Raw genomic sequence first — 23,762 nt, 5'->3', positions numbered from 1 at the left:
TCTAACTTTGACGAAGGTTTCATGGAATACGTGCACGATTTTATCATTTTGCGTGGTTTGATTAGAATTCTGTGCGTAACGCGGACGAATAAAGTGGTAGAGAGTGTAACTTTCCGAGGAGCTTATTAATAATGAATCAGACAGCGAGGTGGCCTGACGTGGTTGCTTACGCTCGAAGTTGTCCACGTCAGGTGTATGTCTGCACCGACTAAAGCATTTATAAATAACCAATAACAGGAAGATGGCTTGCATTCTTCCAGCATGAATCTGCTGGCAATAATTCGTTTCTTTATTTGTACTAATTTTAACGAACTACTTTCGGCTACTTTAAAAATACCTTTTTCTTATTCTTCTTCTTCTTTACTTTTACAGGAAGAACGAAGAAGAAGAGGAATAGCCGGGAATTTCAAATGGACCGCTATGTGTCGCTGCCGATAGCCAGAAATATTTCCCTTCGACGGTTTATTTGGAAATATTTGATCGCCGAATATTTGCGTATTTATACGTCTATCGCATATATTCTTCCATTATTTTTCTTGTTTTGAGTGTAAAAATATTGCCAAGTAAATCTATTTTTTGCCGATAATCGACGATATTTCATCTTCGTAGTTTATTTTCAAATAATGAGAAACGAGCGAATCGTCGAACGTTTCTTCTGCAACGTTTACCTCGAGCACAAGGGGAGACATTTTTCGCTATTGTTCCTCCTCGTAACTCGCTACATTTTCGGTCCGTCGAGTTTTAAACGAACCCAAAGCGTTTGCATCGTATTAAAGGAGTATTTAACGCGTTGCAACGGCAAGTGTAGAGAATTGATGATTTATTTTCTTCTGCTGGATATTTCCACCAGCTGTGTCTCGAGCTACGATTTGTTTTCAGCAAAATTGTAACGTCGGAAACCGCTTTTCTTCTGCTGACTGTGCCAGTTGCGTTTCGCGTTTCTGCCGCTGTTACCATTCCAATTTGTAGATGGGCCGTAAAAGCGGTTTTTAGCATGAAGTTCGTCGTGTTCCGTGGCAATATAAGCCTGGCATTTAGGCAACGCGCACAACCGGCGCTAATATTATCGTTTATTTCCAGCCATACAAAAGCTAAGATACGCGTCCTCCGATTTTATCGCGATTCAAAGCTGTTTATTATATTTTCTGTTTGCTTTCGAGAATCTACGTTCTCTCCGCTGTCTTTCGAAATTTCTTAATTTTCAATATCGAATGCAGATCGATACGTTTCCAACTTTCTTCCTTTCTACTTTCACAAAATTTTGTTTCGTACAAAATTTCAGAAACGATATAGCTACGCAATTAACAGCAATACTTGCAAAGAATTTTATCTCTTAAATTTCTTATTTAATTTCAATCTGATTAATTTGATACTCGGTCGTACTTTTCTATTGATAAGAAATTTCTGAAAATTGAAGATAAAACGTTAATTCCGATTACGAGAGACGAAGAAAAGGAAAGCGGATAATGCTAAAGAAAAGAGAAAAGACAGCAAAACGGACACACAACGTTTTGCGACGTGTAACATTCCACGCGTAAGACAATTTACATTCGGAATGGTAACAACGATGAACATTTACGATAACGCCGTAGTAGATAACAGGTTTTCACATTGTGTTTCTCACCTGTTATCCACCTCATCTAATCGTAGGTTTACAACTTTTACTACATCGTCGTGCCGTATCGTTGCAGCGTCGTGTTTTTAATCATTCATGTTGCTCGTTTAATTATTTATGAATTTCCAGCGAGTATCTGGCTACGTGGAAATTTCGAAGAAAAACGTGAAATATGATTCTCAGAAGCGAACAGAATTCTTTCCACAATTTCGTTAGTATCTTTAGATCTATTACGAGATCTTGAAACATATTTGCTAATATGAAATAAAATACGATAAATTTATAATAAAATTGAAAGCGTCGAAGATTCTCATCATATTCGTTATCGATTTTCAACGGAGAAAATCTGCAATTTCTTTCGCTACGATGATTCTCCGCCGTCGATATTGAATTTCCAATATTCCGCGGAACTGGCAATCGCAAAAATTACGTTCGATTCAAATCTCGTTAAACGAAAATCAATATTCTGTCCCAATCACGTCAGTTTTGCGAGAATCGTAGATCTGAAAAACTAAGATAGGACAAGTGAGGAGTGAAAAGAGCGAAGGAAAAATACGACCTTTAATCCACCGTTCTCAAACAAAAGAAACGAATTCGTTCGACGTTCGACTCGCGGCACATAATTTACGATCATATCGGTACGTACATCTACTGATTAGAAGATGTCGGTCAGATTGGAATCTTCTCGAAGATGGTATCCCGCTGGGAGTAGCCATCCACGGGTTATTTAGCAATTAAGTTAGAGAAATTTACCAAACGTCCAGCTGGACAAATTATGAAGTACAAATTAAATAATTAAAAAAAAAAAAAGATTAGAATCTTCGAGATATGACTGGAGATATGGCGCTAGCGAGTTTCCAAAGCCTTTTACTACGCATTAAGGTAGCCACGAAAAAAGAAGTTTCTGCATCCACCGCTGTATAATCAAACAGCAATCTCGTGAAAAACGTGGAACGTTCCCTGTGAGCGTGTTTCCAAGCATAATAAACTCGATCGGACGATGAAATTACACGCCGATCTCGTGACCATCCACCGTTGATTGAGACAATTCCGTAATTAACTGTGTCGCCACGTGTATTCCTGGAACGTTAACCCCCCATAACAGCAATTTCCTTCGCCTCTGACAAGGAAATAATGCGAACGAACGCAATCTGGCTTTTCATTTGAAAAATAGAAAGGAATTATGGAAACAATTTGAACGCTCGATATCGGCACACAACGATATTAGCAATGGAGCATCAAAGTATAGAGATCGGCAAATGGAATAGTATTTTAACGATATGTAGACGGATACACGAGAGTAGATTATTTTCAAGTGACGCGAGTTTGATTTGAGAATTAATTCCATTCGTCGTGGAGAAAGAGAGAAATTAATAAATCGACGATTCGAGTCATCGGGAAAGCTCAGAGAAGAATCATAGCAGTTGGTGGATGAAATATAATCAACTTTATCTCTATCGGTGTGTATTTCCTTGAAACGCTATACTTTTTGGGAATACGAACTGTGACACGACCAGACCGGTTTCGAAATTTAATTTCAAATTGCACGTTCATCGTTTCTTTTCCTCGTCTAACTTTATGTATATTCTTGTATTAACAAAAATTGAGATTAATCGGATGATATAGGGATTTACCATGAAGTTAGACGAACGAAAGGGATAACGAGTAATGTAGAATTTTAAATTAAATTTTGAAAGCAATCGTTCGACCGGGCCTTGTAAGGTTAGTGTCAAATGTCCCGATGGCCTTAAGCACTATTTTTTACGAGCTTTTTACGATTTTTTAAAAATGTACAATTCTTTAAAAATATTTTTTATAGCTACTTTTAAGCTCTACGTTTATTACAGTGTTTATGGTTGTTTATATTTGTCGCATCCCCCAATTCTTTTATTACAGCGCGCTTTGCTTCTTCTTGTGTCTTACAACTTCTTCTCTTTTTTTTTTTTTATAGCTTCTGCCGCTCTCCTTTATTTTGCTGCAACCTCTTTATAACTTTCGTGTTTCACGCTCTTTTTTTTTGTCCACATCTCCTCGCTTCTCGCCAAGGTAAGTAGTTCAATTTTTAATCAAATTGCTTCGAGATAAGCTGTTTCTATCGCGACTAGGTTTTATAGTAGCGAATAGCCTGCGCGTAAATATTATTTACCTGTCGCGTAAAAAATAATTTAATTACAGATACCAAAATGTAATTGATCGAACGATCAGTTTCGATTAATGGCAAACGTAATCGCAAGTCAACGTACTGTGCATCCAATGACTGCCAGACTTCTCGGTATAGTGAAAGAAAATTCTACGAGAATGATTCATCGATTCCAGGCATGCATTTTAGAAGACCCGCTTTATTTCAAAGAAATCTGTTATCGTTTCAAGTGAAATCTCTATCTCGATGACGTTAACGATGTCCAGAAAGGGTTTCATCGAACAGAAACATCGGGCGATATTCAAAGAAAATTCTCTCGCAGGAAGATTGTTCGATTCCTATGCAGTCGACTAAGAAATGCTAAGCGGCGAAATTACGTGTAAAAATTCTGTCAACGTCATTAAAAAGGCAAGCACGACGTTGTCTTGTTTCCAGACGAACAGAAGTTGCACAATTTCAAAAATTACAGTCTGTCACAGTGTTATAAAATGATTCGAATTCTTCAAATTCGATAGAATTATAAAGAAAAATTATTAAGGAAATTGGTGGAATTTCTCTCGTAAAGTAAACTCGATAGGGAATTGCCTCGAAGAATTTTCGCAATTTTCGTCTGCAATGCGACAACGATGAAAAGCTTGAAATTATAACGTTTTTAAAACTCGTGTATTTCGACAGAGAAGCTTGAAAATTTTAAGACGACCGACCAATGATTTCTCGCTTTCTATCGTCCGTTGTCTACGAAAGTGTGAACGGACTCGTTCTGCGAAAACAACTCTCGTCGCTTTTCTAGACGATCGAGCGTTTCCCTGAGCGTTTTCGCCGAACAAAGAAAAACTGCGTGTTTCACGAAACGTTATAATTGCTGTTTCCTGCTTTGCAAAGTTGCACAACGTCTACATCTGGCTTTGTACGAAGCTAATAGACCTTGAACTTATTTTTCATTCCGACGACGCTGTACGTTCGTTTCGTACGCAATCGCTGCGGTCGCAAAAATCGACGGTATCGCAGCGTGTTGCGGTTTCCGATGGATTCAGCGCAAATATACATCGAATCGAATAAATAGAAAGGTATTCACTTGGGAAGAAAAAAGAAAAAGCGAAAAAGGTGTAAATAAATATCGTTGGTAATGGCAATAATACGCGAGATAAATATTTCATTTTGTTCTAAACAAAGGGAAAGATTACGACCCGTGGTGTAAGAAAAAAATACCATAAGCCCGGTTCTAAACTGCGATCCGCTTGATAGATTCCAGAAACAGTAAACAGTTTGGGAAAAGTAAAATTTTAAATTAGAATAAGAGAAATATATACCGGAGTATACTTAATTGAAGAAAAATAACAATCCTAATGTGTTCCAAACGTTTCCGCCCATTTTTACGTGCGTTTTCATTGAAAGCAGAATAATACGATTAAAATAACTTTATTTTCCAATAAAAAGAAGAAGAAAGAAACGTTTTAAATCCCAAGTTCTTCGATATGAAGCCCTATTTGCGTCCGATTACTGCGAGTCAGTCGTCGCCGCCACGAGATACGAAAGGTGTTAAAACACTGTCCGATTTAATCTTTGTTATCTTCCTATTGTTCCATTTCTATACGAATTATCGCTATTTCGTATCCATTCCACGTAAAACCACATGGACAATGGAACGACAAAAAAATATTTAATCTGCAATTGAAACGCTAACACATAAGCAGTGATGGAACAATGAATGTCCAGGCTTTAAAAGGTCACGAAACGGGCACGATTAAACCAATTAATTAATTAAAATGTTTGCAACTCGTTCGACCTTGCGACACAAATGATCGTAATCATAGCCGTGATCATAATCTAAAAGAAATGGTCGCTTATCGAGAATAACATATTTTTGTTTATCCATCGTCACGCTATTAGCCGAATAAAGATACAGCTTTGGAGAGATTATAGGAACATTTGTCTTAAAGAAATATTATAACGATATTAATTTGTAAAATTTATGTCAGGATTATAAATGACAGCATCATAAATAAGGTTTAAAAAATAACAGAATACACGGTGGAAATATTCGAACAATTCCAAGTAGGATAAAATCAATAATTTTCCCATTAACAACGCTGTTAGCATCGTTAGCATACTTAAACGTACCATTGCGAGAATTAGACGAAAAGCGGATAGAATTGCAAACGTAGAGCTACAAGATCGACACGACGGAACTCGTTAAACGAGAACGCGACCACGGATACGTTTAACGATTTTGCACCATTGGAAAACATAGCTAATTAGTATTTACGCTGCGGCACGTAGCATGGTCGTAGATTTAAAGGCCGTTCGGTTCTATTTGAAGCGTAATTTCGTTATCTAGCGAATGTGCACGTGCCACGCAAGGATGTGCGATAAAAGGAAGCATTAAATTGCGTTCCCAGATTCATTCAGCTGTTTGAGTATTAAAAATAAATTTTGCATTTTCGCTATCCTTATTTTTATCACATTTCTTAATTAATAATTTCCGTATCGACGCCACTCCAACAGAGAAAATCCTATTGGGTTTCTCTTCTTTTCTTCTTCGCACAAATATTTATCGTATATTATGCAGACTGTAATATAATCCAGGAAATGACTCTATGTATAATAGAAAAGGAATTATATCTTCCAAGTGGGACGTGTCTTATCGTCTAAAAGCTTCGAATCATAATGCGTCCATAAATTTTTTTAAAAGAAGTCATCTGCTACATTAAGGTCGGCTAATGTCTTAACACTTTGACTGCCACGCCGAAATCACATGTTTCACTCAGAACGTCTCAGTGTTTTACCACAGTGCACCGTTAGATGCAACACTTGTTCTCATTTGTTTTTTTTTTATTGATGTTCTAATAAAAATGTTTAATTGTTCGATGGGGCATTTTCTATTTCAAAGTATCTTCTATTTATCGGTCATATTCAATACTAACTGTTAATTGTCATTCAATTTTTACAATCGTAAAAGGTTCAAGCGCTCCGGTTACCAATGACCACACGGTGGCGTCACAGGAAAAACCACAGTCGATCATATGACCAACGTGGCAGTCACAGTGTTGTAATCTTCGAATATTTTCTAACATCTGTGAAGAAAATAAAAGAAATCTTGAATCGAGAATAAAATTTGAATGCGAAAATTGAAACATGATCGCTTCACCTATACTGCGTGTTTCGTTCTGCGACACAACCATATACGACGTTAACATGTATGTGTTAAAAGTTACACGAATTAAACTAAAAATAAGCCCCAGATTTAAACGCACGCGAAACAAAGTCCTTTTAATTAAAAGCTTAATTAAAATTTAATTAAAAGGCCCCGGCGATACCAAACTTTGACGAACGAGCCTCTGACACTTGACACGGTCGATTTACCATCGAACAAAGCGAATATCGCGACCCGTTATTCGCACGTTATTTCGCTAGCGTGCGCGAAATCCAGGCTGCAATTTATCCTTTCGTGAAGAGACGGTTGAGACTTATTTGCATCGTACCTTGGCGAGTTTACTGTCGCCACGTTGGCGCGCTTTCAATCGCGAATTAAAAACCGCTCGTAACGCGGCAACCGATGCGAGAAACGACTCGTTTGCGAGCACCTCCGTGTCGACGTCCGCCTTCGAATATTTCTGGAACGGAATAAACGAAGCGCGAAACGTATACGCGCGTTGTATATTCTTCATAAGCGAAGATCACACGGGGCTACATAATAAATCCGTTTCTATTGACTTTCTTAGTTTTACATTACTTCGTCGGTGAAGTTGGAAAGAGAGGCGGCAGATTTTACCATACGATGCCGAAACGCCACGTGCTATGTCGCTTACGCTCAGTTCAAATTTCCCTCCGATACGATTTAACGTAATTTAGTAATGGACATTTATTTTCACTGCGAAACAGCCGAGAAAAACGAGGTTGAATTTAAATCAATTTAAATTTTAATTTAAATCTCGAGACAGTCTAAGAAGAATAAGAATTTCACTTAAAAGATAAAAACCAGGGAAGACTTCACATATATTTGAACGTGTCCTGATAAATGAGAAAATGCTACATAGGACAAGGAATTATCACGAGAAAAGCAAGAAAAAAGACGAATCGTTTTCACGCGTTGCAATTGCAACATTGGCGAGAACAGAAGATCGCGTATACGGTTGCGCAAAGTCGGAATGGTGTAATTAAACGATCGGAACGGCGAATCCAGAGACAATAGTCGATGATGTTGGAGCGTAACACGGTGTATTAACCCCGGTCGCGATATCGTTTATCGAGTTTCCGCGATAATCGATGTGGGTCGCACGTGCAACAAGAGGATCCGCGGAGTCTCGTGATTTCGAACAGATCCTTTCGAACGAAACGTAGAACTCGAGAACGTGGAGTGTCCTGTACCTAAGAAATTTCCTATTTTCAACTCTGCTGTCGAAGGTGCATAGACTCTAAGAAATTAATTATCTACTATTAATTATGTACAGTATGTTACGGACGAGAAATCGTGGATTATAAGAATCAACGAGATCTTATTGTACAAACTGTTCATCTTTCAATAGATAAAACAAATAGAATTCCACCGTACGTGGTTCACGAGGCAACATTCGAATATTGTAAACACGCGAATAAGGAAATAAATGAAAATAAATAATCATAACGTGAAAAATGAAAAGATCTCTGTAACCTGTAGCAGATAACGGATAATCTGCGTAGCTGAAGCGATTCGCGTTCGATAGTTTCCGATGCATTTCATAATTGGTATAAATAACCAACGCGGTGGCATTCGAGGAAAATGAGATCAGCCGCGAAAGAATTCCGGCTAATCGAATCGAATTAATCCCGGAATTCGAATGCACGAGATCCAATTTTAGCGTTCAACGTTTTCCAGTCGCAGCGGGTTCTTCGCAACTATGAAGGACCGTTGTGCAAGCAACGTAACGAAACCGTGTGTAGCCTTGTCTGTTCGATTAATGCGCCGGATCCTAACGTTTCTTGGACGATGCACGAATTAGAATGCCGTCGTTCAACAATTATAGAAACCGCCTTCTAAACGACCAAGATCCAAGAGAAATGGACCTCCGACCAGCCGAGCCTGTCCCTCTCTGTAGATACGTGCTTTATTTTCGTAAACGAAAGATGATACTTGGCGGCGCGAAATCGTCTATTTTGCGTAGGATTCGTAATCGACGATCGTAACGCTCGAATTGGCGGTCGTCTGGTCGAAGATCGTGGATTTACCCCGTGATTCGTGGGCTCGTAAGCGCCAAACTATAAATTCTAATGGTAACGAGACGCTAGTTTCGGTGTTTCCATTTCGTCTTTCAGACCGCCAACATTTGTACTTTGCCGATCATTCGGATGATACGTCGCGAATTCCGTGTTAAAGTATCGCGTAAAACACTAAGGGCCTTTTCGTTTGTCGAAACGAGAGCGAAATCGGAGCATAAAAATTCGAGGATTTACGAGGGTTAAATATACCCTTTAAATGCGGTAAGTGCAATCATCAAAGAATAATTTGCTGTAGTTCTAAATACGACAGGATATTTATATTCCTTTAAAATGGATTCGACGACTCGATATAACGTTTACGCGTTAAACGCAATCACGAAAGAATAATTTACCGTTGTTTTAAACGTGCAAAGTAGTTTATGTTCCTCTAAAATGAGAAACCGGCAGAGGTTCGTCAATTGTTCGATGATCGATAAAGGACGATTATGTAAGTAACGATCTTGCTATCTTCGAGATAGTTGCGCGTTAACGATTACGATATTCTTTATGCGAGAGATTTCCTTATTCGTTAAAGTATAACCGCGGGAAACGAGAAACGATACGCAACTATTGTAGCTCGCTCGTAGAATTTAAATCAAGAAATACGGAGAATGGAATTTTTACAGATTATTTTTACTCTTACGAACAAACTGTGCAACGCTTGGCTCCACGTCCCAGAATCAAATATTTAAAAGCTTCTTCCACTCCGCCACGAATTCTTCGAAACTTTAAGAAAAATTCCATCGCTGCGGATAATACGATAATTTCGAAGAACTCTCGATCGCAACTAAACCCAGCGCAATCGTAATACGAAATAAACAAATTCCACGATATTGCGCGTTCACAGCCGACAAGTTTATATCTCACGAACCTCGACGACCACAAGAATCAGCAAAGTTCTGACTAGCAGAATGCAAATTGGAAAATACGTACGTCATTAAGAATGAACGATCATGGTCGCGAATCAACACGACCGATAATCGCTGACTTTTCCGAAAGACGTTAGATACGATCGTACAGGCGCGTCAATGGCCAACTGACACTCAGATAGTAGCGTAAGATAGTTCACTGTTATTTTCATAAAAATATCTATAGCGTTGTAAGTATACGTAGCGCTGTAATAAATAACGTTCTACATTTGTTATTAGGAAAATCCATTATACTTGTATTGAATCGTAAAAACTTATCACGTGAAAGGCTAAAGCTATAATTGAATTATGAAACTAAAGGAGCGATATTCGCAAGGATTGATACACGCCATCGTTCATAAACATCAAGATATTTATAGAACGTTCAAACATTATGTATGTGAAATTAAGACACAAGTTCTAACTCCACCCTACATAAATAAAGTTTGCATGTTCAATGTTAGACTAAAGTCTCATTTTTACATCCACCACGTTCCTCCATTTTTACATCCACCAATTATTGCTTTCAATTTTCACATTCTTATTATTAATTCATCTATCGTATTCGCTTTTATTTAGTACAAATTACAAATGAACTTCTCGCGGTCTTTCGTTTGACTTGTTCGACAGATTTTTAATAAGAGTAAAATCGCGAAGGCCGGCGTATGATCGTTAATTCGTCGTGTGCATTTTATTATACCTACTAATCTCTGCCCATGCGGAATAGTACTGACTCGTGTAAATAATTTGGAAAAATTTCCGGAGCGTTTGCTTGTACAAAACACGGCGTTCTAATTGATTAATCGCTTCCCTAAATCAACTGGAGCCATTTATCGCGTTTTATATAAAACCAGATGCTCTAATATTTATAGACGGAAGTGAACGTGACTGAATTCAAATTTTCTACATCTTGACTTGCGCTACTAGGATTTTCAGGACACGATTTGCTGCAAGAGCTCGCATTCGTCACGGCGACGACAGATTGTCCGATGGACTTTCAAAGCTACCGAAGATGCGTGTACAATGGAAATCGTTATCTGCGTTTTATCGAGTTCTCGTACGATCGAGATCGTTTTTAGATCGCGTAAATCGCCGTGATTATATTTATCAGCGTAGCTCGCTCGAGGAGCGCGAGAAGAATATCTGGTACTCGATGTTTAGCCAACTAAACGAGCGTTCTGTGAAAATAAACGATGAATGCCACGTGCGATTGCTCGGCACGATTAATTTGGCACGGCGATAACGAAAAGAGAAAAGGCTGTTTCATCCTCGTAACGGTTCCTCTTTGCGTGTCTCGCGAGCGTGATCCAAGCGTATTTCGCTGGCCGTGAACTCATTCATGATCGTAGAATCGGCTCGATGGCGCGTCAACTGGTTTCGATATCGAATTGGAAAGTGTTCGTGACGGAGACAACAGGTGTACGTGTCACGTTGTTGCGAACCTCTTAACCTTTTCACGACCATTCAGAGAAAATCCTGGCTATGGATTAAGGACACTTGTATGCATTCGATGTTCGTGACAGTGTTGTGTCATTGAATATAACGTTTAGCTGGATACATTATCGAAGTAATATATGACAGATAGAACGCGTATCGAAAGTGAAAAAGCGCCGAGAATGGTCTTTGTAGTAGAAAGTATTTCAAACTGAAAGCATTAAAATGTTCTCTTCGATATATCATTTACACGCGATTTGCTGGAGAATTTGCTGTGAAAATTGAATGCGCGCGTAATTATATAAATCGAAACATAATTTTAGAAACGTAGGATAACTCGGTTGTTCGGAGAAAAAATGTTTAACTGAAATTACGTAATCAATACTTATTGTCCCCGAACGATTCACGTTACTTCCACGTTCTTTCTCTAATTGAAGCGCAGGAACGCTGTCCAAGGTAATAAAAAGAAAGCACTAAACAATCCATGTAATCGATTTTCCAACAGTAGCATCAGTCTATTGGCTTTTCCACGTCGTTCCGAATTCAACGAATTCGCGAGATTTCAAATAGAAAAATGAAGGGACACGCGGGGAGAATACAAACCATCGCACTAATGAAAAATTAATAAAAGATCACAGACATTCGACCGATTCAGTGATTGAAATGGACGACAAATTAAATATTAGCGAAGTGGGTCGTGCTTTCTTTCGATAAATATTGTAATTTTCATAGACGAGACGTTTTCAATATGAAAACCGCGTTAAATTGCGCGTGATCGTACGTTAAACGCGTCTCGGATCGATTTTACGTCAACCCGCAGGTATTCCCGGCTGCTTCAGAAAAGGTGCAACGCATATCTTCCGACTGGTCGTCCGTGAATGCCACGATACTAATGATTCAAGGCCACTATTGACAATCCACGACCTATTATTATTTTCAAATACGACGTCGAGCTACGAACAACCTTGCTTAGTTCTTCTCGTTTCCTTTCAATTTTAACGTCGATTGTTAGCTAAAAAAAGAAAAAAAAAGGAGTAAACTAAAGAACGTATCTTCTAACTGGACGAAGAATGAAATTGAAATTGGAATTGGAATTGGAAATTCATATAGAGAATCGTTTCATGAGGCAAACGAACATTACGAATAGCTTATCGAATTTTTATCGGGTACTTAATTCCGACGTTATCGTACGATGCTATTGTCGACCATTCTTCTTTCTCTTCGTATATATACATACATTGTCAACAATCGTGGTTCCAATAAATTGAGAATACGTGTAATAATGGAATTTAAAGTAATGCCATCTAAATGGAAACGTTTAAATATTTTCTAGAACGCAGAAAACCTGCTTTTGAGAATGTTATTTTTAATGTTATACAAATGTGTTACCTCGTAAAAAGAATGATCTAAGATATACTTGCCATGAATCTGTATAATATAGCATAGAAATATTTGGTGTTCTTATGCAAAATAGCATTCAGAAATGTCTGTGCTTTTGGTAGCTTCAAAGTGATTAGATGAATAACTACGTTATATTGGATGAAAGACACCCTCATAAAGGTATAATACCGACGTTCAGAAGCGGCAGAATGATTCAGGGCATTTTACCGATGCGGGCCATTGAGGAAACTTCGAACACGTGTACCAAAGGACTGGCAGTGGAACCGTGCATGGTGGGGATAAACATCGCGCGTCGTGCACGAACCAATGCACTAGCAGCTAACACCCAGTTAGATAGTCACTATGCTTTTACCGCGCTGCTCGACAAAGTCCAGTAAATAACTTCGCGATACGCTGAACTTTTACAGTGTAGCATGGCCTCCAAATTTGTATCTATAAACTCTTTTCGTTTTACAAATTCTTTACATATGACAGATATTGTAATAAATATGAGATTTAAATCCTCTATCTAATTTATATATTGGATACTACAAATAGGATATTATACTACCACCAAGTACTATGCTACTGCTACCATTTTGTGTGTCTGTTACATTTGGACAATAAACGATACTTAATCAGTATTTAATCTGATCCTAGAAACGTAAGATTGATTTGTAACATATGTAAAGTTTGTAGGTAATGAAAGCAAGGACCATTGCACGTACGAACCAATAATATTGAAGCTTAAGATAAAAATAATTGTAAGGAACAAGAAGTTACTTACCATTGAGACCATATTTTTCCTGGTTCCTCTTAACTTGGTCAAGAGATAATCCTTTGTCAGAATCGACATTAAAGAAATTTACCACCTCGTCCACTGTTTTACAATGACCGTCCTCCATGGTTACTTCTGTATTAGTCACTAATTTTATCTGTTCAGTGACTGTCCACGTTCATTCACACTGCAATTTTCTGTAATTCAAACAGACAAACAATTATAGATTATTTGTTCTTTCAAATAAATATTCATTTTCTTTGCAAACATGCACAAATAAACTGATCTGCTCATCGCATAAATATCAACTGCAAATAACAAGTGTAACCAATTATTGAAAACAGCAGAAATTATTAAATAACCAGACAGATAACAAAATGATTCTACAAAGACAGACGTTTCGATGCATTTTAATTTCAATTGTTTTCAAAGCTGAAATATAACCAATGAGAGCTATACTCCTTCAGATAAAAATACATAGTTTGCAGAAACTTGTCGAAATAAAGATTCCCAGAGAGCGGAGCTTAGATAAAGGCGACGAGGAAAAGTCACCGCGTGCTCGCAATTACGAGCCAAGCCGTTTCAGGTTAAACCTTTGTCGTGGAACGAAACTTTTCAAGGTGTACGCACCGTGATTTCCCCTGATCGTTCGACGCGAAACGTACAAAGTTCGATAACAGAACAGAAGTAAACTCACCAGTGACCAGTACGAAGTATTCGTTGGCGACGTGTCACAGAGAAATTACGTTACGGCTGTCGAATATTTAGGTTAGCTACAGGTCCCTAAGATGCACTCAAGCACACAGCGAGAGAGAGAGAGAGAGAGAAAGAGAATGAGAGGGAGGGAAGGAATGAGAGAGAAAGACGAAGAAGAGAAAAAAAATGAAACGAACTGGCACGAACAAACTTGCCGGGCACTGAAATGAAAAGTTCTACGGCCGATTAACGACGTATCACGATACGCGGGCACAGAAATTTAAGACGCTCGTCATTTTCTTCACGATATATTTCCCCTAAATGCTAAGCAAACCTCCTCTTCCGTGAGACTGACACGGCGAACGACAAATCATTGCACACGTGCGCCACCTCGCGGAATGCGCCATTAACAAGTTGCAGCGTAGTTGCCCGCGCGCCGTCTACAATGCAAACGTAATTATAAACATAAATATCCAGTTAATCGAGATTCATTAACGCGTTACGATTACTCCATATGAATAGCCCTTCACTTTTCAAACTATGGAATTTCTATGAAGACGAGTCGTTCGTTCACTTTTGTATTTCGCGAAATCCACGTCACAGCGCGGCGCACCGTATAGTATGAAAATGCGTGCGAGTCGAATGAACCGAGCATGTGGAGCGACGCCATTGGCTGGACAGCGTTCGTCAAGTATGACGCACTCAGCTATTTTCAGGCTTCTGCTAGTCTATTTCCTTGGCGCGTATTTTAAGACATTCAAAGGACATGGCTAATATTCTCGTTATATAACTATTGCTCTTATAATTTCATTTCGATCGCTTCGGTCGATGATTCGCGACGGAGCGTTGATTTTCGCGCCATTCGACAATTTTCGTTCGATTAAATACGGCGGCCAGGTAATCGAATCGACACCGAATGATTGTTAGGTGGTTTCGTTATATAACTAAGTAACCTGCTGTCTGTAGATTGTATAAAATTTTTGAAACCCGTTACATAACCTGACGAAAGATGACTCGACAATATAGAGTTGTTTTGCATCCGAATCTTTCTTGCATTTAATCGATCACGAATAAAAGATCGATATTTTATCGCTCGCTGAGTCAACTTTGTTCAATTTGTCGTTCGTCTTGCCAAATGAGATGATGTTATGTAATATATCAGTACCGAAATGTACAATATGCAACGTTCACGCGCGTGCCTAAAATTGGGCCTGTAACTTTTCACTGTTACAGTAACAGTAATTCATCGGACCGTAGCAGCGGTAGTCGTTAAACTGAACCGAGTACATCGAATCATTTCAAACATCATAAACCAGTAAGCTTTCACGACGTAGAAGCTGCAACTACTACTAATGTATGGTTTTATTACTAATTCAAATAAATACTTGAAAGAAAAAAAGAGAAAACACTTATATCAACCAATATGCTCAACGATAATCCGAAACTTCCAGTCAACGATTTCACGTTCCTCGACTATATATGCATTTGAATACACATATTCATACATAATGTATACATATGTAGATTCAAATATCAACAAAAAGAAGAAAAAGAGCAAAACAATTTCAAGAAACAATTCTGTTTGTTTGCGATTATTAAAACGTCACGTTAATAGGAAAAAGTACACGCGAAGCTAGTATCGACGACGAGTTTCCAAAAGTCATTGGATCGTCGCACGCTCAAGGTCAACGTCGCGGCGACTTAAAACTCGGATGGAGTGCAAAGGTCGCACAGCCAGTGTAGCAAACGCCGAAGCCAAGGTTAGCGCTAAACTTAAGTGTGAATGGAAGAGCGGTGACTAGCCGGGAGACTCGATCGGGGTTACGGCCGTTGAAATCAGTCACCGGGCAGACTCCGCGTCTCCGGAACTCGACCTGTAATCCTATTCACCCGAACGAGTTCCACAACCGAAAGCCCTGATCTTACGCGATAAGAAAAAAAAAATTCCAACGACTCCTGGACGTCGGACTTCGACTCCTTTCCTCCTTTCTCTCTCTCTCTCTCTCTCTCTCCCTCTCTCTCTCTCTTACTGTTTCGATTAAAAAATCTACAATTCGAACGTACGAAGATATTCAAGGAATCCTATCAAGCAATCCTTTTGACGCTGATGCGTTCGATCGTCCTGTGGCTACAAGAAACCTGAACAAGCAACGATCATGGTCAAAAGTCGCGATTGAAAACTTGAAAGAAAGTCGCGCGCCAAAATGAACGGACGAAGAGGTTGGTCGGTTGGTCGAACAGGACTGCGGAACACTTGGGAACCGGTCCGAAACACCGTCCGGACGATCAGCTCGCTCGAACGCCCGGGACGCGACTAACCGGCCAAATCGCGCGCGCCCCAGCGGACCATTTTAGCACGTCTCTGACGACGACTTCCTAATTATTTTGGCAGAGATGGCCAGCAGCCACTGATTTCCCTACCCCTCCCATCCTTAGCCGCTACGTTCGTCTCTATCTCACCAGGTACCCCTGTCCCTGTTCTACGCACCGAATCCCTCTTCTTGTCCACCAAATTCTATCCCCGTTCTTATTTTCTTTCTCCTGTTTCCTTCCGTTTTCTCCTCGCCTCTGTCAATAATGATTTTCTGCCTAATTTTCTGCGATACGCTAACTGCACTACTTTCAAATACTTTTGATTTTGCGAAGAGACTGGCTTAATTGCAGTTTCTTAACCCTTGGATCAATGGAACTGTTATTGGATTAATTTGTTCTGATTCTAGCAGTTACAAAGATGTACGTAAGGATGCAGCAAACAGGATGAATCATTTGAATTAAAACAGGCTTGTATGTTAATAGCATAATTGTGTTAGGTAATAGATTGACGATGATATAATATCGGGGATGGTTGGCGGCGTGGCAGAACAGTTTCTATTTGAAGATGAGATGCAACACGGTGGACGAGCTATAAAGATAGGAAATGTAGTACGTTTGTTGGCAAACAAGTAGAGGTCGTGTTTGTATGTAACGTGAGCTCCACATCGACACGTCTTCGATGAAGTAACATAGGCTATGTTAGTTTGGCTGGCTACTTAGGCTAGTGATACACTTTCGAGTAAGAAACATTCGCTGGACGCCGATTCGATATACGTCACTAAATATCTATGACAACATGAAATCGAGCGTATAACATGACGAACGATCGCCTTTCGAAACTTTTGGTATCTTCACCCGCGCAGAAATTGCTCCTAAATTTATCCCTCTCGTACGATCCTATCTACGAGTACTGACTTATCAAATTCTTCGCGCGGTCCTAATCCTCGAGCGTATTCCATCGAATTTTCCACAATTTCGAAATAGATTTTACCGGAACGAAATCCCCCCGAATTTCCAAGTTCGAGTCGAGGACCCTTTCGAGATTTTTGTCACTGTACACCGAACGGAGCATATCGAGTACGTGGATTCGACCAAACACACATATTTCTTTCGAGAAGCATTGGACATCGACGAAAAACAGCGTACGATCTTTCACGCTGTTCGTTAAGAGATCCACAATAGAACGATTCACGGCCTCCCTCGGCTAAGTCCCTTTCGGCTTTTTTCGGTCACACAACACTGATCTCGTCCGATCGTCGTTTTCTTTTCTACCGATTCAGTCGATTTTCGTATCACACTGTGTACATGTATCGTCGTCACAAAAACACTATGGGTATCTGGGAAACCTCCTGTGTTCACCTGTTGGTTGTACTCGCGCGGCAAGCAGACTTACCAATGCTTCGTCTTCTTGTGCTTGGCTCCGGGCTGTTGTTTCCTCACCGAATCGATTTCTCGAAGGAAACCGGCACCGGTGCGGCTGGGTCCCGGTCGCACTTTGCGATTCTACGATCGGCCGCGCGTTTCTCTCGCGTTGTACGACGGACAATGCGCAGAAGAGTACCGTGGAAACAGGTAAAGTAAGCGAAAGAGAAGGCGGCGAGTGTGTCACACTGCGACGAACTTTTGCGAGGCCTGTCTCTGCCCGTTGATGCGACGATCCCGATTACAGACTCGCTACTCCTCCCTGAACATCGTACCGTGAGAACGCGCGCTTTCCTCTGGTTCCTCTGCTTTCCTCTTTACATGAAGGGTGGTCGAGGGCGAAAACAAACAAACATTCAAAGGGCAACGCCTGCGCTGCTCAACGAAACGAAGCGACGAACCTCGCCGAAATTCCTTTAAATAGTCCGTAGGCGTCGCTACCTGGCGGCCAGACACCGAACGAGGGAAAACTCTGGCCGGAAGCCAGTGGTCCCGGCGGCCGCCGCACAGCCTCCCGGTTCGCTTCTCGTCGCAGTTTTTTCCATTTAACCTTCGAATTTCACCAGCACACGCTTGGATTCGGGAACCAGCTCGCCGTACCTGCTACTCGCTAGCCTTAAATTTGTGTCGCGAGAGTTACGCGAAAGGGTACTACTCCAGGTAGCAGTTCGCTCCAGCCACTTCCGGTACCGGAACACCACGGCCGCCATTGCGAAAATCCTTCGCGTTGAACTTTACCACTTAGAAGCGATTGCTTCGTGTAGATTTCCCCGTTCGAATAAATTACGTTCGTGCTTCCGCTTGCGATCTGTGCGTAGAAAATAGGAGAATAAGCGTAGCTCGAAATGGTATGTACGTGTTAATTGTTTCATAGAGCGATAATAAAGATACTGGTTTGCCTCAAGGTGGATCGCCGATGGTATTGCTGTTTCTGTCTTCTTTTTAAGATTGTTTCATAGCCAGGTTCGGGGTGCGTCTTTTTTAAATATGATGTAAGACACAAGAATTCAATGACCTCAAATAGAATTACGTGGAAGCAACTCAAGGTCCCGCAGGCGGCAGTTTCGAACTTTTTAAGATCGCCATGTTCTGCCAGTATTTTCGGACAACCCTAAAATTTCATCATTTCCATTTCATTATATTCGTCGCGTACGAGGCAGAATCATTCATTTCCGAGTAACTTCGCGCATACTTCTGCTCCGCGACGTCCACGTTAACGCGAGTCAAGGATTTCTGTTTCCAAAAATTCCGATTCGCGGTTTACGCGCGCGATCCTGATCGGGATCCATCAGATTCCACTTATCGGCTGAGTGAAGGACCCACGTAAGATGCAGGTTTTAACAAACGATCAGCCAGTTCCCCGATACACAATGCTCCTATTGGAAACGTTCAAGGTACGCGTTTTTCTCAAGATCGAAAATAGGTGGTTGGCGTATGTCCAAATGCGATATCAGCTAGAACCTCGAAGACAATCCATCGACTGCGACCCCCAACCGATGGGTAACATCGCGGGGCATTTATTATCTCGCCGATGATTAGCAACGTTCGGGCCAATCAAGGGCCGAACACGACGATGGATCGATCATGTTCCACGGGCAAGGGACGCGAACAACGGTTGGCGAACCTTGCTCCGTTCCCTCTCGTAGGAACCGCGACTGGTTATGTAATTATGGTCCAATACGCGGCGAACCTAAAATAAGATCGTGCCATTTTCGTTTCTGTAATTGTTCCACACTAATTTCGTTGTCTCGACAAGCCGACCGACTTCTGCCGCTCCGGAACCTCTTCCAATCGGAAATCGCTCGCCAACGTTCAACGTCCTTGTCGCCATTCGGCCAAATTTTCCATCCACCGAATCGTCCATTTCGTTCACCCACGAGCATCGTCAAATAAATACTCTGAATGTTTTCAAGGACGGTAGAGAATACGTAGACACCCGGCTGTCGATCATAGGCCGTTCGTTTAAGGTTTAATTGAAACGGACTTTATTCACCCTTTGACCACGATGTACATGTAGCTTGAAGAAGCGACTTGCTTGCCGACGTAGACTAGAGGCATGTCATTTTTAATTGACTTCAGTTTTCGTAGAAACGATATGTCTGCGAATATAGTTGTTGTTTGCCGAGTTCCTGCGCATACATCACATTTATCTTCAGGTGCAGGATTATGTGAGCTTAGTAAGACATAAGCTGTACCGATCCAAATTTACTCGGCCTAGGTAATACGTCTTCCGTACTTAGTCGAAGCATTGAATTCCTAATTAAATTGCGTGACTAGAATGCTGCAATTCCGTTGCCATATTATATCGGCGAATAGAACTTTCTTATCGTTTCAAACATCCAACGTATATAAATCTAACAATGGTATGTTACTCTGCTATGATATTCAAAAATATCGCAATAGGCAGACAAATTATACGACGAAAAGCGGAATTTCGCAAGTTGAATTTCTAGCGAAAAGATCGAAGGAGGTAGGAAGCTGAAACGATGTTGCGTCTAACCCCACGAGCCCCTCGGTTCAAGATTCTGCTTCTTCGATCCTACATTCCCATGCAGTAAGGTTCGCGTACCAGGAACATTATTCATAGATAGGAGCAGAAAAGAAGCATTAGTCGCCCACGCGTCGGCGTTTCGAGTATAAAGTCTGGTTCATATAACTTAGGTTACTTCTCTTTAACCCCGGTCGAATAAAATAAATTTCAAGTTGCTTCGCCCGTACGAAGGGGAGACGAGTTTTCTTTCGATTCGCCGTCTCCATCCATTTCGATCTTCCATTTAAAGAAAATATCAACCCCGCGGCAGACCAATTTCTCAGCCGTATTCCCGAACTTTTAACCACTCGCTCATAGTTTCTTCCGTCCTGTCACGTTCATACTCTGTACCATTATCCTTCTTCGTACTCTATGCTACTACGACCTTTACTGTCGTTTCATATTTCTAGCAAACGCCACCTTCCTCGACACCGTTTTAGACGCTCGAAATTGGGTTGCTTATAGTATCAGACGACGTCAGGTTAGTCTAATATCGTTTAATTAATCCGAACGACGCTGAAGCGTCGAGTAAATGAAACGGATCGACAGTCAGGTGACTTGAATCCAAAGTCGAGTAACTTGACTAATGTGAACGAGGCCTAAGAGGAGGAGGGCCGGAGTGCGCGAAGCAACGGATGGGGGCCGAAAGCGAAGAAGAAGGAAGAGAAGAGCCGCGCAACGGTCAACGTTCTGCTTCTTGCGCGGATTCTAAATACATTTTAATATATGAGCGCGTCGTGCTCGACTCGCGTAGCGTTCGTCGTCCATGAAAACTTGGTACGCGTTAAATCCGTTCCATCCAGGCCAGCTGATCGAGGCGAGGGCCTTCGATCGCGCGCATCGCGCCGAAAATCGGAAATAAATATATTACCGGCCGATCAGAAATAAACTACGCACGGTGCCGGGCTAAACGTAGAACAGATCGAAACGCAAACTCGATTCCGGGGAGATAGCGGTGATCGATGGGAAATGTCGCGTCCTCCGAGTGAACGAAGAGACGAGGTCGACCGCGAGGACGGTCAGGGATTTCGGAAAGAGTTCTGGAAGGTCGCAGTTCCTCGAGTGTTTCTACCTACTTCGTCGATTGCAACCTACTATATGGTTAACGAACACCGTGTAAAGGATACCAAGAAGGTGGTTAACCTGCGGATCGGATCGTCCCTTTGCCATGCAGATCAGCGATACTTAATTCTGGATATACAGGATGATCTAAAAATGCTTCTCTTTCAGGAACCACTTTGAATCGGACGCTTTCTTCTGGCGGATTAAAGAAGGTAAAAGAGAGCATGAAAATCTATGGACCTTGAATGTACGTAGTTGCTGTATTTTTCCGTCGTTTATTTTGTGAACTTTTTATTATTGCATAGATAAAAATATGCGATAATATTCTAACAAATTGCCCAAATTTCGAGATGATCCCAATGTCTTCTCTAAGCGAATCACGTACATTTTATTAAACTTCTGTATTAACTACTTATCCTCTTTAATCTCTTAATGAAAACCTAGTTTCTAAGAAATATATTTGAATATTTATAAATCGAAGGAATCATGTGTAATAAGTTACCAGCGATTGACGAAGATATAAGTATCGTGTATCGAAGCAAACGCGAAATCGCGAGAAATGGAAATTTCGCGTGGGAGAGAATTTATTATAAAACTACCGGCCAATGAATCAATCGCGCGCGGAATATCGCGTGTCAATTGCATTTCACCAGCAATTTAAGCTTCCGTAGAACGATGTACATCCGCGGCTTTTACGAAACAACGGAAGTTTGACGTTGGATGTACGTATCATCGATAGAACTATACGCCAATCAGTCGAGTCTCGTAAAAGGTACACGAGCAGTCGGTATTCTCTCATTATAACCAACAAAAATAGACATCGTTATTTCGTCGCTTACACGAAGCCGCGGTTTAAAGCATGGCTTTATTTTTAGGTAAAACATAAAGCGTTACGTAAACGTCGAACAGACGTTTCGGGACATTTTCGCGCGAATCTTCGTTTTTCCCTTTTCTCTTTCGCCGTTCGAATCTTCGCCGCGAATATCGTTGATCCGTTTCTTTCTAATTGTGGCGTATTTACATTTTTCCGTACGAATGATACTTTACGCAATAATATAGCGTTTTCTTTATTTGGAATCTGGATGAAAAAATTCCGTCTTACACGCGTCTTTACGCGTTGCCAACCAATTGCACGTTAAAACTACATATTTTTCCATTCGAATTTAACAAATATCGATAACATTCAGTACGCAATTTAATATTAATTTGTTTTAATCAACATTGTAGATTTATCACGTATTTTCAAAAAATTCGTATCTTCGAATTCATCAGGTTATTCTCTTCTCCGGCTATTTTCAAGTTCTTTTTCTAAATTTCTACATTTTCAAGTTACTTCTTTCTGACCACGAATGGACTTCTTTTTCTCTGTAACTTCCTCTTCTATAATTAGGTTTACCACTGTTTATTAACGTAAATTAAACAACCTGATTCAGTCACCGGCTAATAGCGCCTACTAATTCCGATCTCTAGAGATTCAACGTATTCGCGTTTACGATTCGCGTTTAATGCCTCCATCGGGCTGTGCCCCTAACGAGATTCTGTTAAGTGGAACACGTGTTCCGAAAGCTTTGATAGTCCACGTTAGCGTGAATCTCATGGAGCAGAGCCTGGAAATAGCGTGGGACAGCCGCTAGTTGCCTGAAACTCGACAAGTCCGATTTTATTTATGAACGTTTTTATAAATGACGTGCTAAACATCTACGATGACATCGGACGTCAGGCATCGGATGATCCATAGGATCTGCCCCGAAATGAATCTTCTAACAATAAGGAGAAACACGTTATTTCTATTAGCGAGAAGTTGAGACGTAACCTGCAATAAAATCTCGAGTGTATTTGACATCTGCGTGGCTAAAGAAAAACAAACGTGTTCGCGCAACCAGAAATTTAAACGAAACTTTGTGCTAAATTCCCTCGTATCTACCTTGTCGAATGGCACAACAAACGATACTTCCGTTCGTTCATTGAAATTTTAGGTCTGTCGATTATCACGAATTTCGTTCGCGATATTTTTTCTCCCAGCCATCGTCTTTGCTGCCCGATTTTTCTTACCGAGGGACCGTTCTCGAATTCCCAATCGATCGAAGGTCCAACTAATCGATTCCTCCGTTAATCAACATTTCACTGTTATCATGAAGAGACCGACGTTGGAACTGTCGATGAGAACTGTCAGGTTTATAACTTGGCAATTGCTTGGTTAAACAGCCGGCTGTCTTTTCATTGCTCTTCACCGATGGTATCCTTCAACG

At 40.6% G+C, this 23,762-nt stretch overlaps 1 protein-coding gene across 4 annotated transcripts in view; it reads right to left on the bottom strand.

Moving 5' to 3' along the window:
• The window catches only part of LOC117210230 (calcium-transporting ATPase sarcoplasmic/endoplasmic reticulum type), a 51,616-nt gene extending 33,293 nt beyond the window's left edge, over positions 1 to 18,323 (bottom strand). The window contains exons 1-3 of one of the 4 annotated variants that reach the window (XM_033453034.1): positions 16,251 to 16,488; positions 14,188 to 14,243; positions 13,500 to 13,687 (exon numbers count right to left, since the gene is read on the bottom strand). In XM_033453034.1, coding sequence (XP_033308925.1) covers positions 13,500 to 13,617 — 118 coding nt within the window. In that variant the 5' untranslated portion in view covers positions 13,618 to 13,687; positions 14,188 to 14,243; positions 16,251 to 16,488. Of the gene's footprint in view, positions 1 to 13,499; positions 13,688 to 14,187; positions 14,561 to 16,250; positions 16,489 to 17,892 lie in introns of those variants that run through there. The other 3 variants (XM_033453036.1, XM_033453037.1, XM_033453038.1) reach the window with 3 other exon arrangements.
• Positions 18,324 to 23,762: the final 5,439 nt, after the last annotated feature.

The sequence above is a fragment of the Bombus bifarius genome, unplaced genomic scaffold, assembly GCF_011952205.1.
Source record: "Bombus bifarius isolate JDL3187 unplaced genomic scaffold, Bbif_JDL3187 scf7180000008199, whole genome shotgun sequence".
Classification (NCBI taxonomy): Eukaryota; Metazoa; Arthropoda; class Insecta; order Hymenoptera; family Apidae; genus Bombus; species Bombus bifarius.
This window is presented reverse-complemented; position numbering and strand designations above follow the sequence as displayed.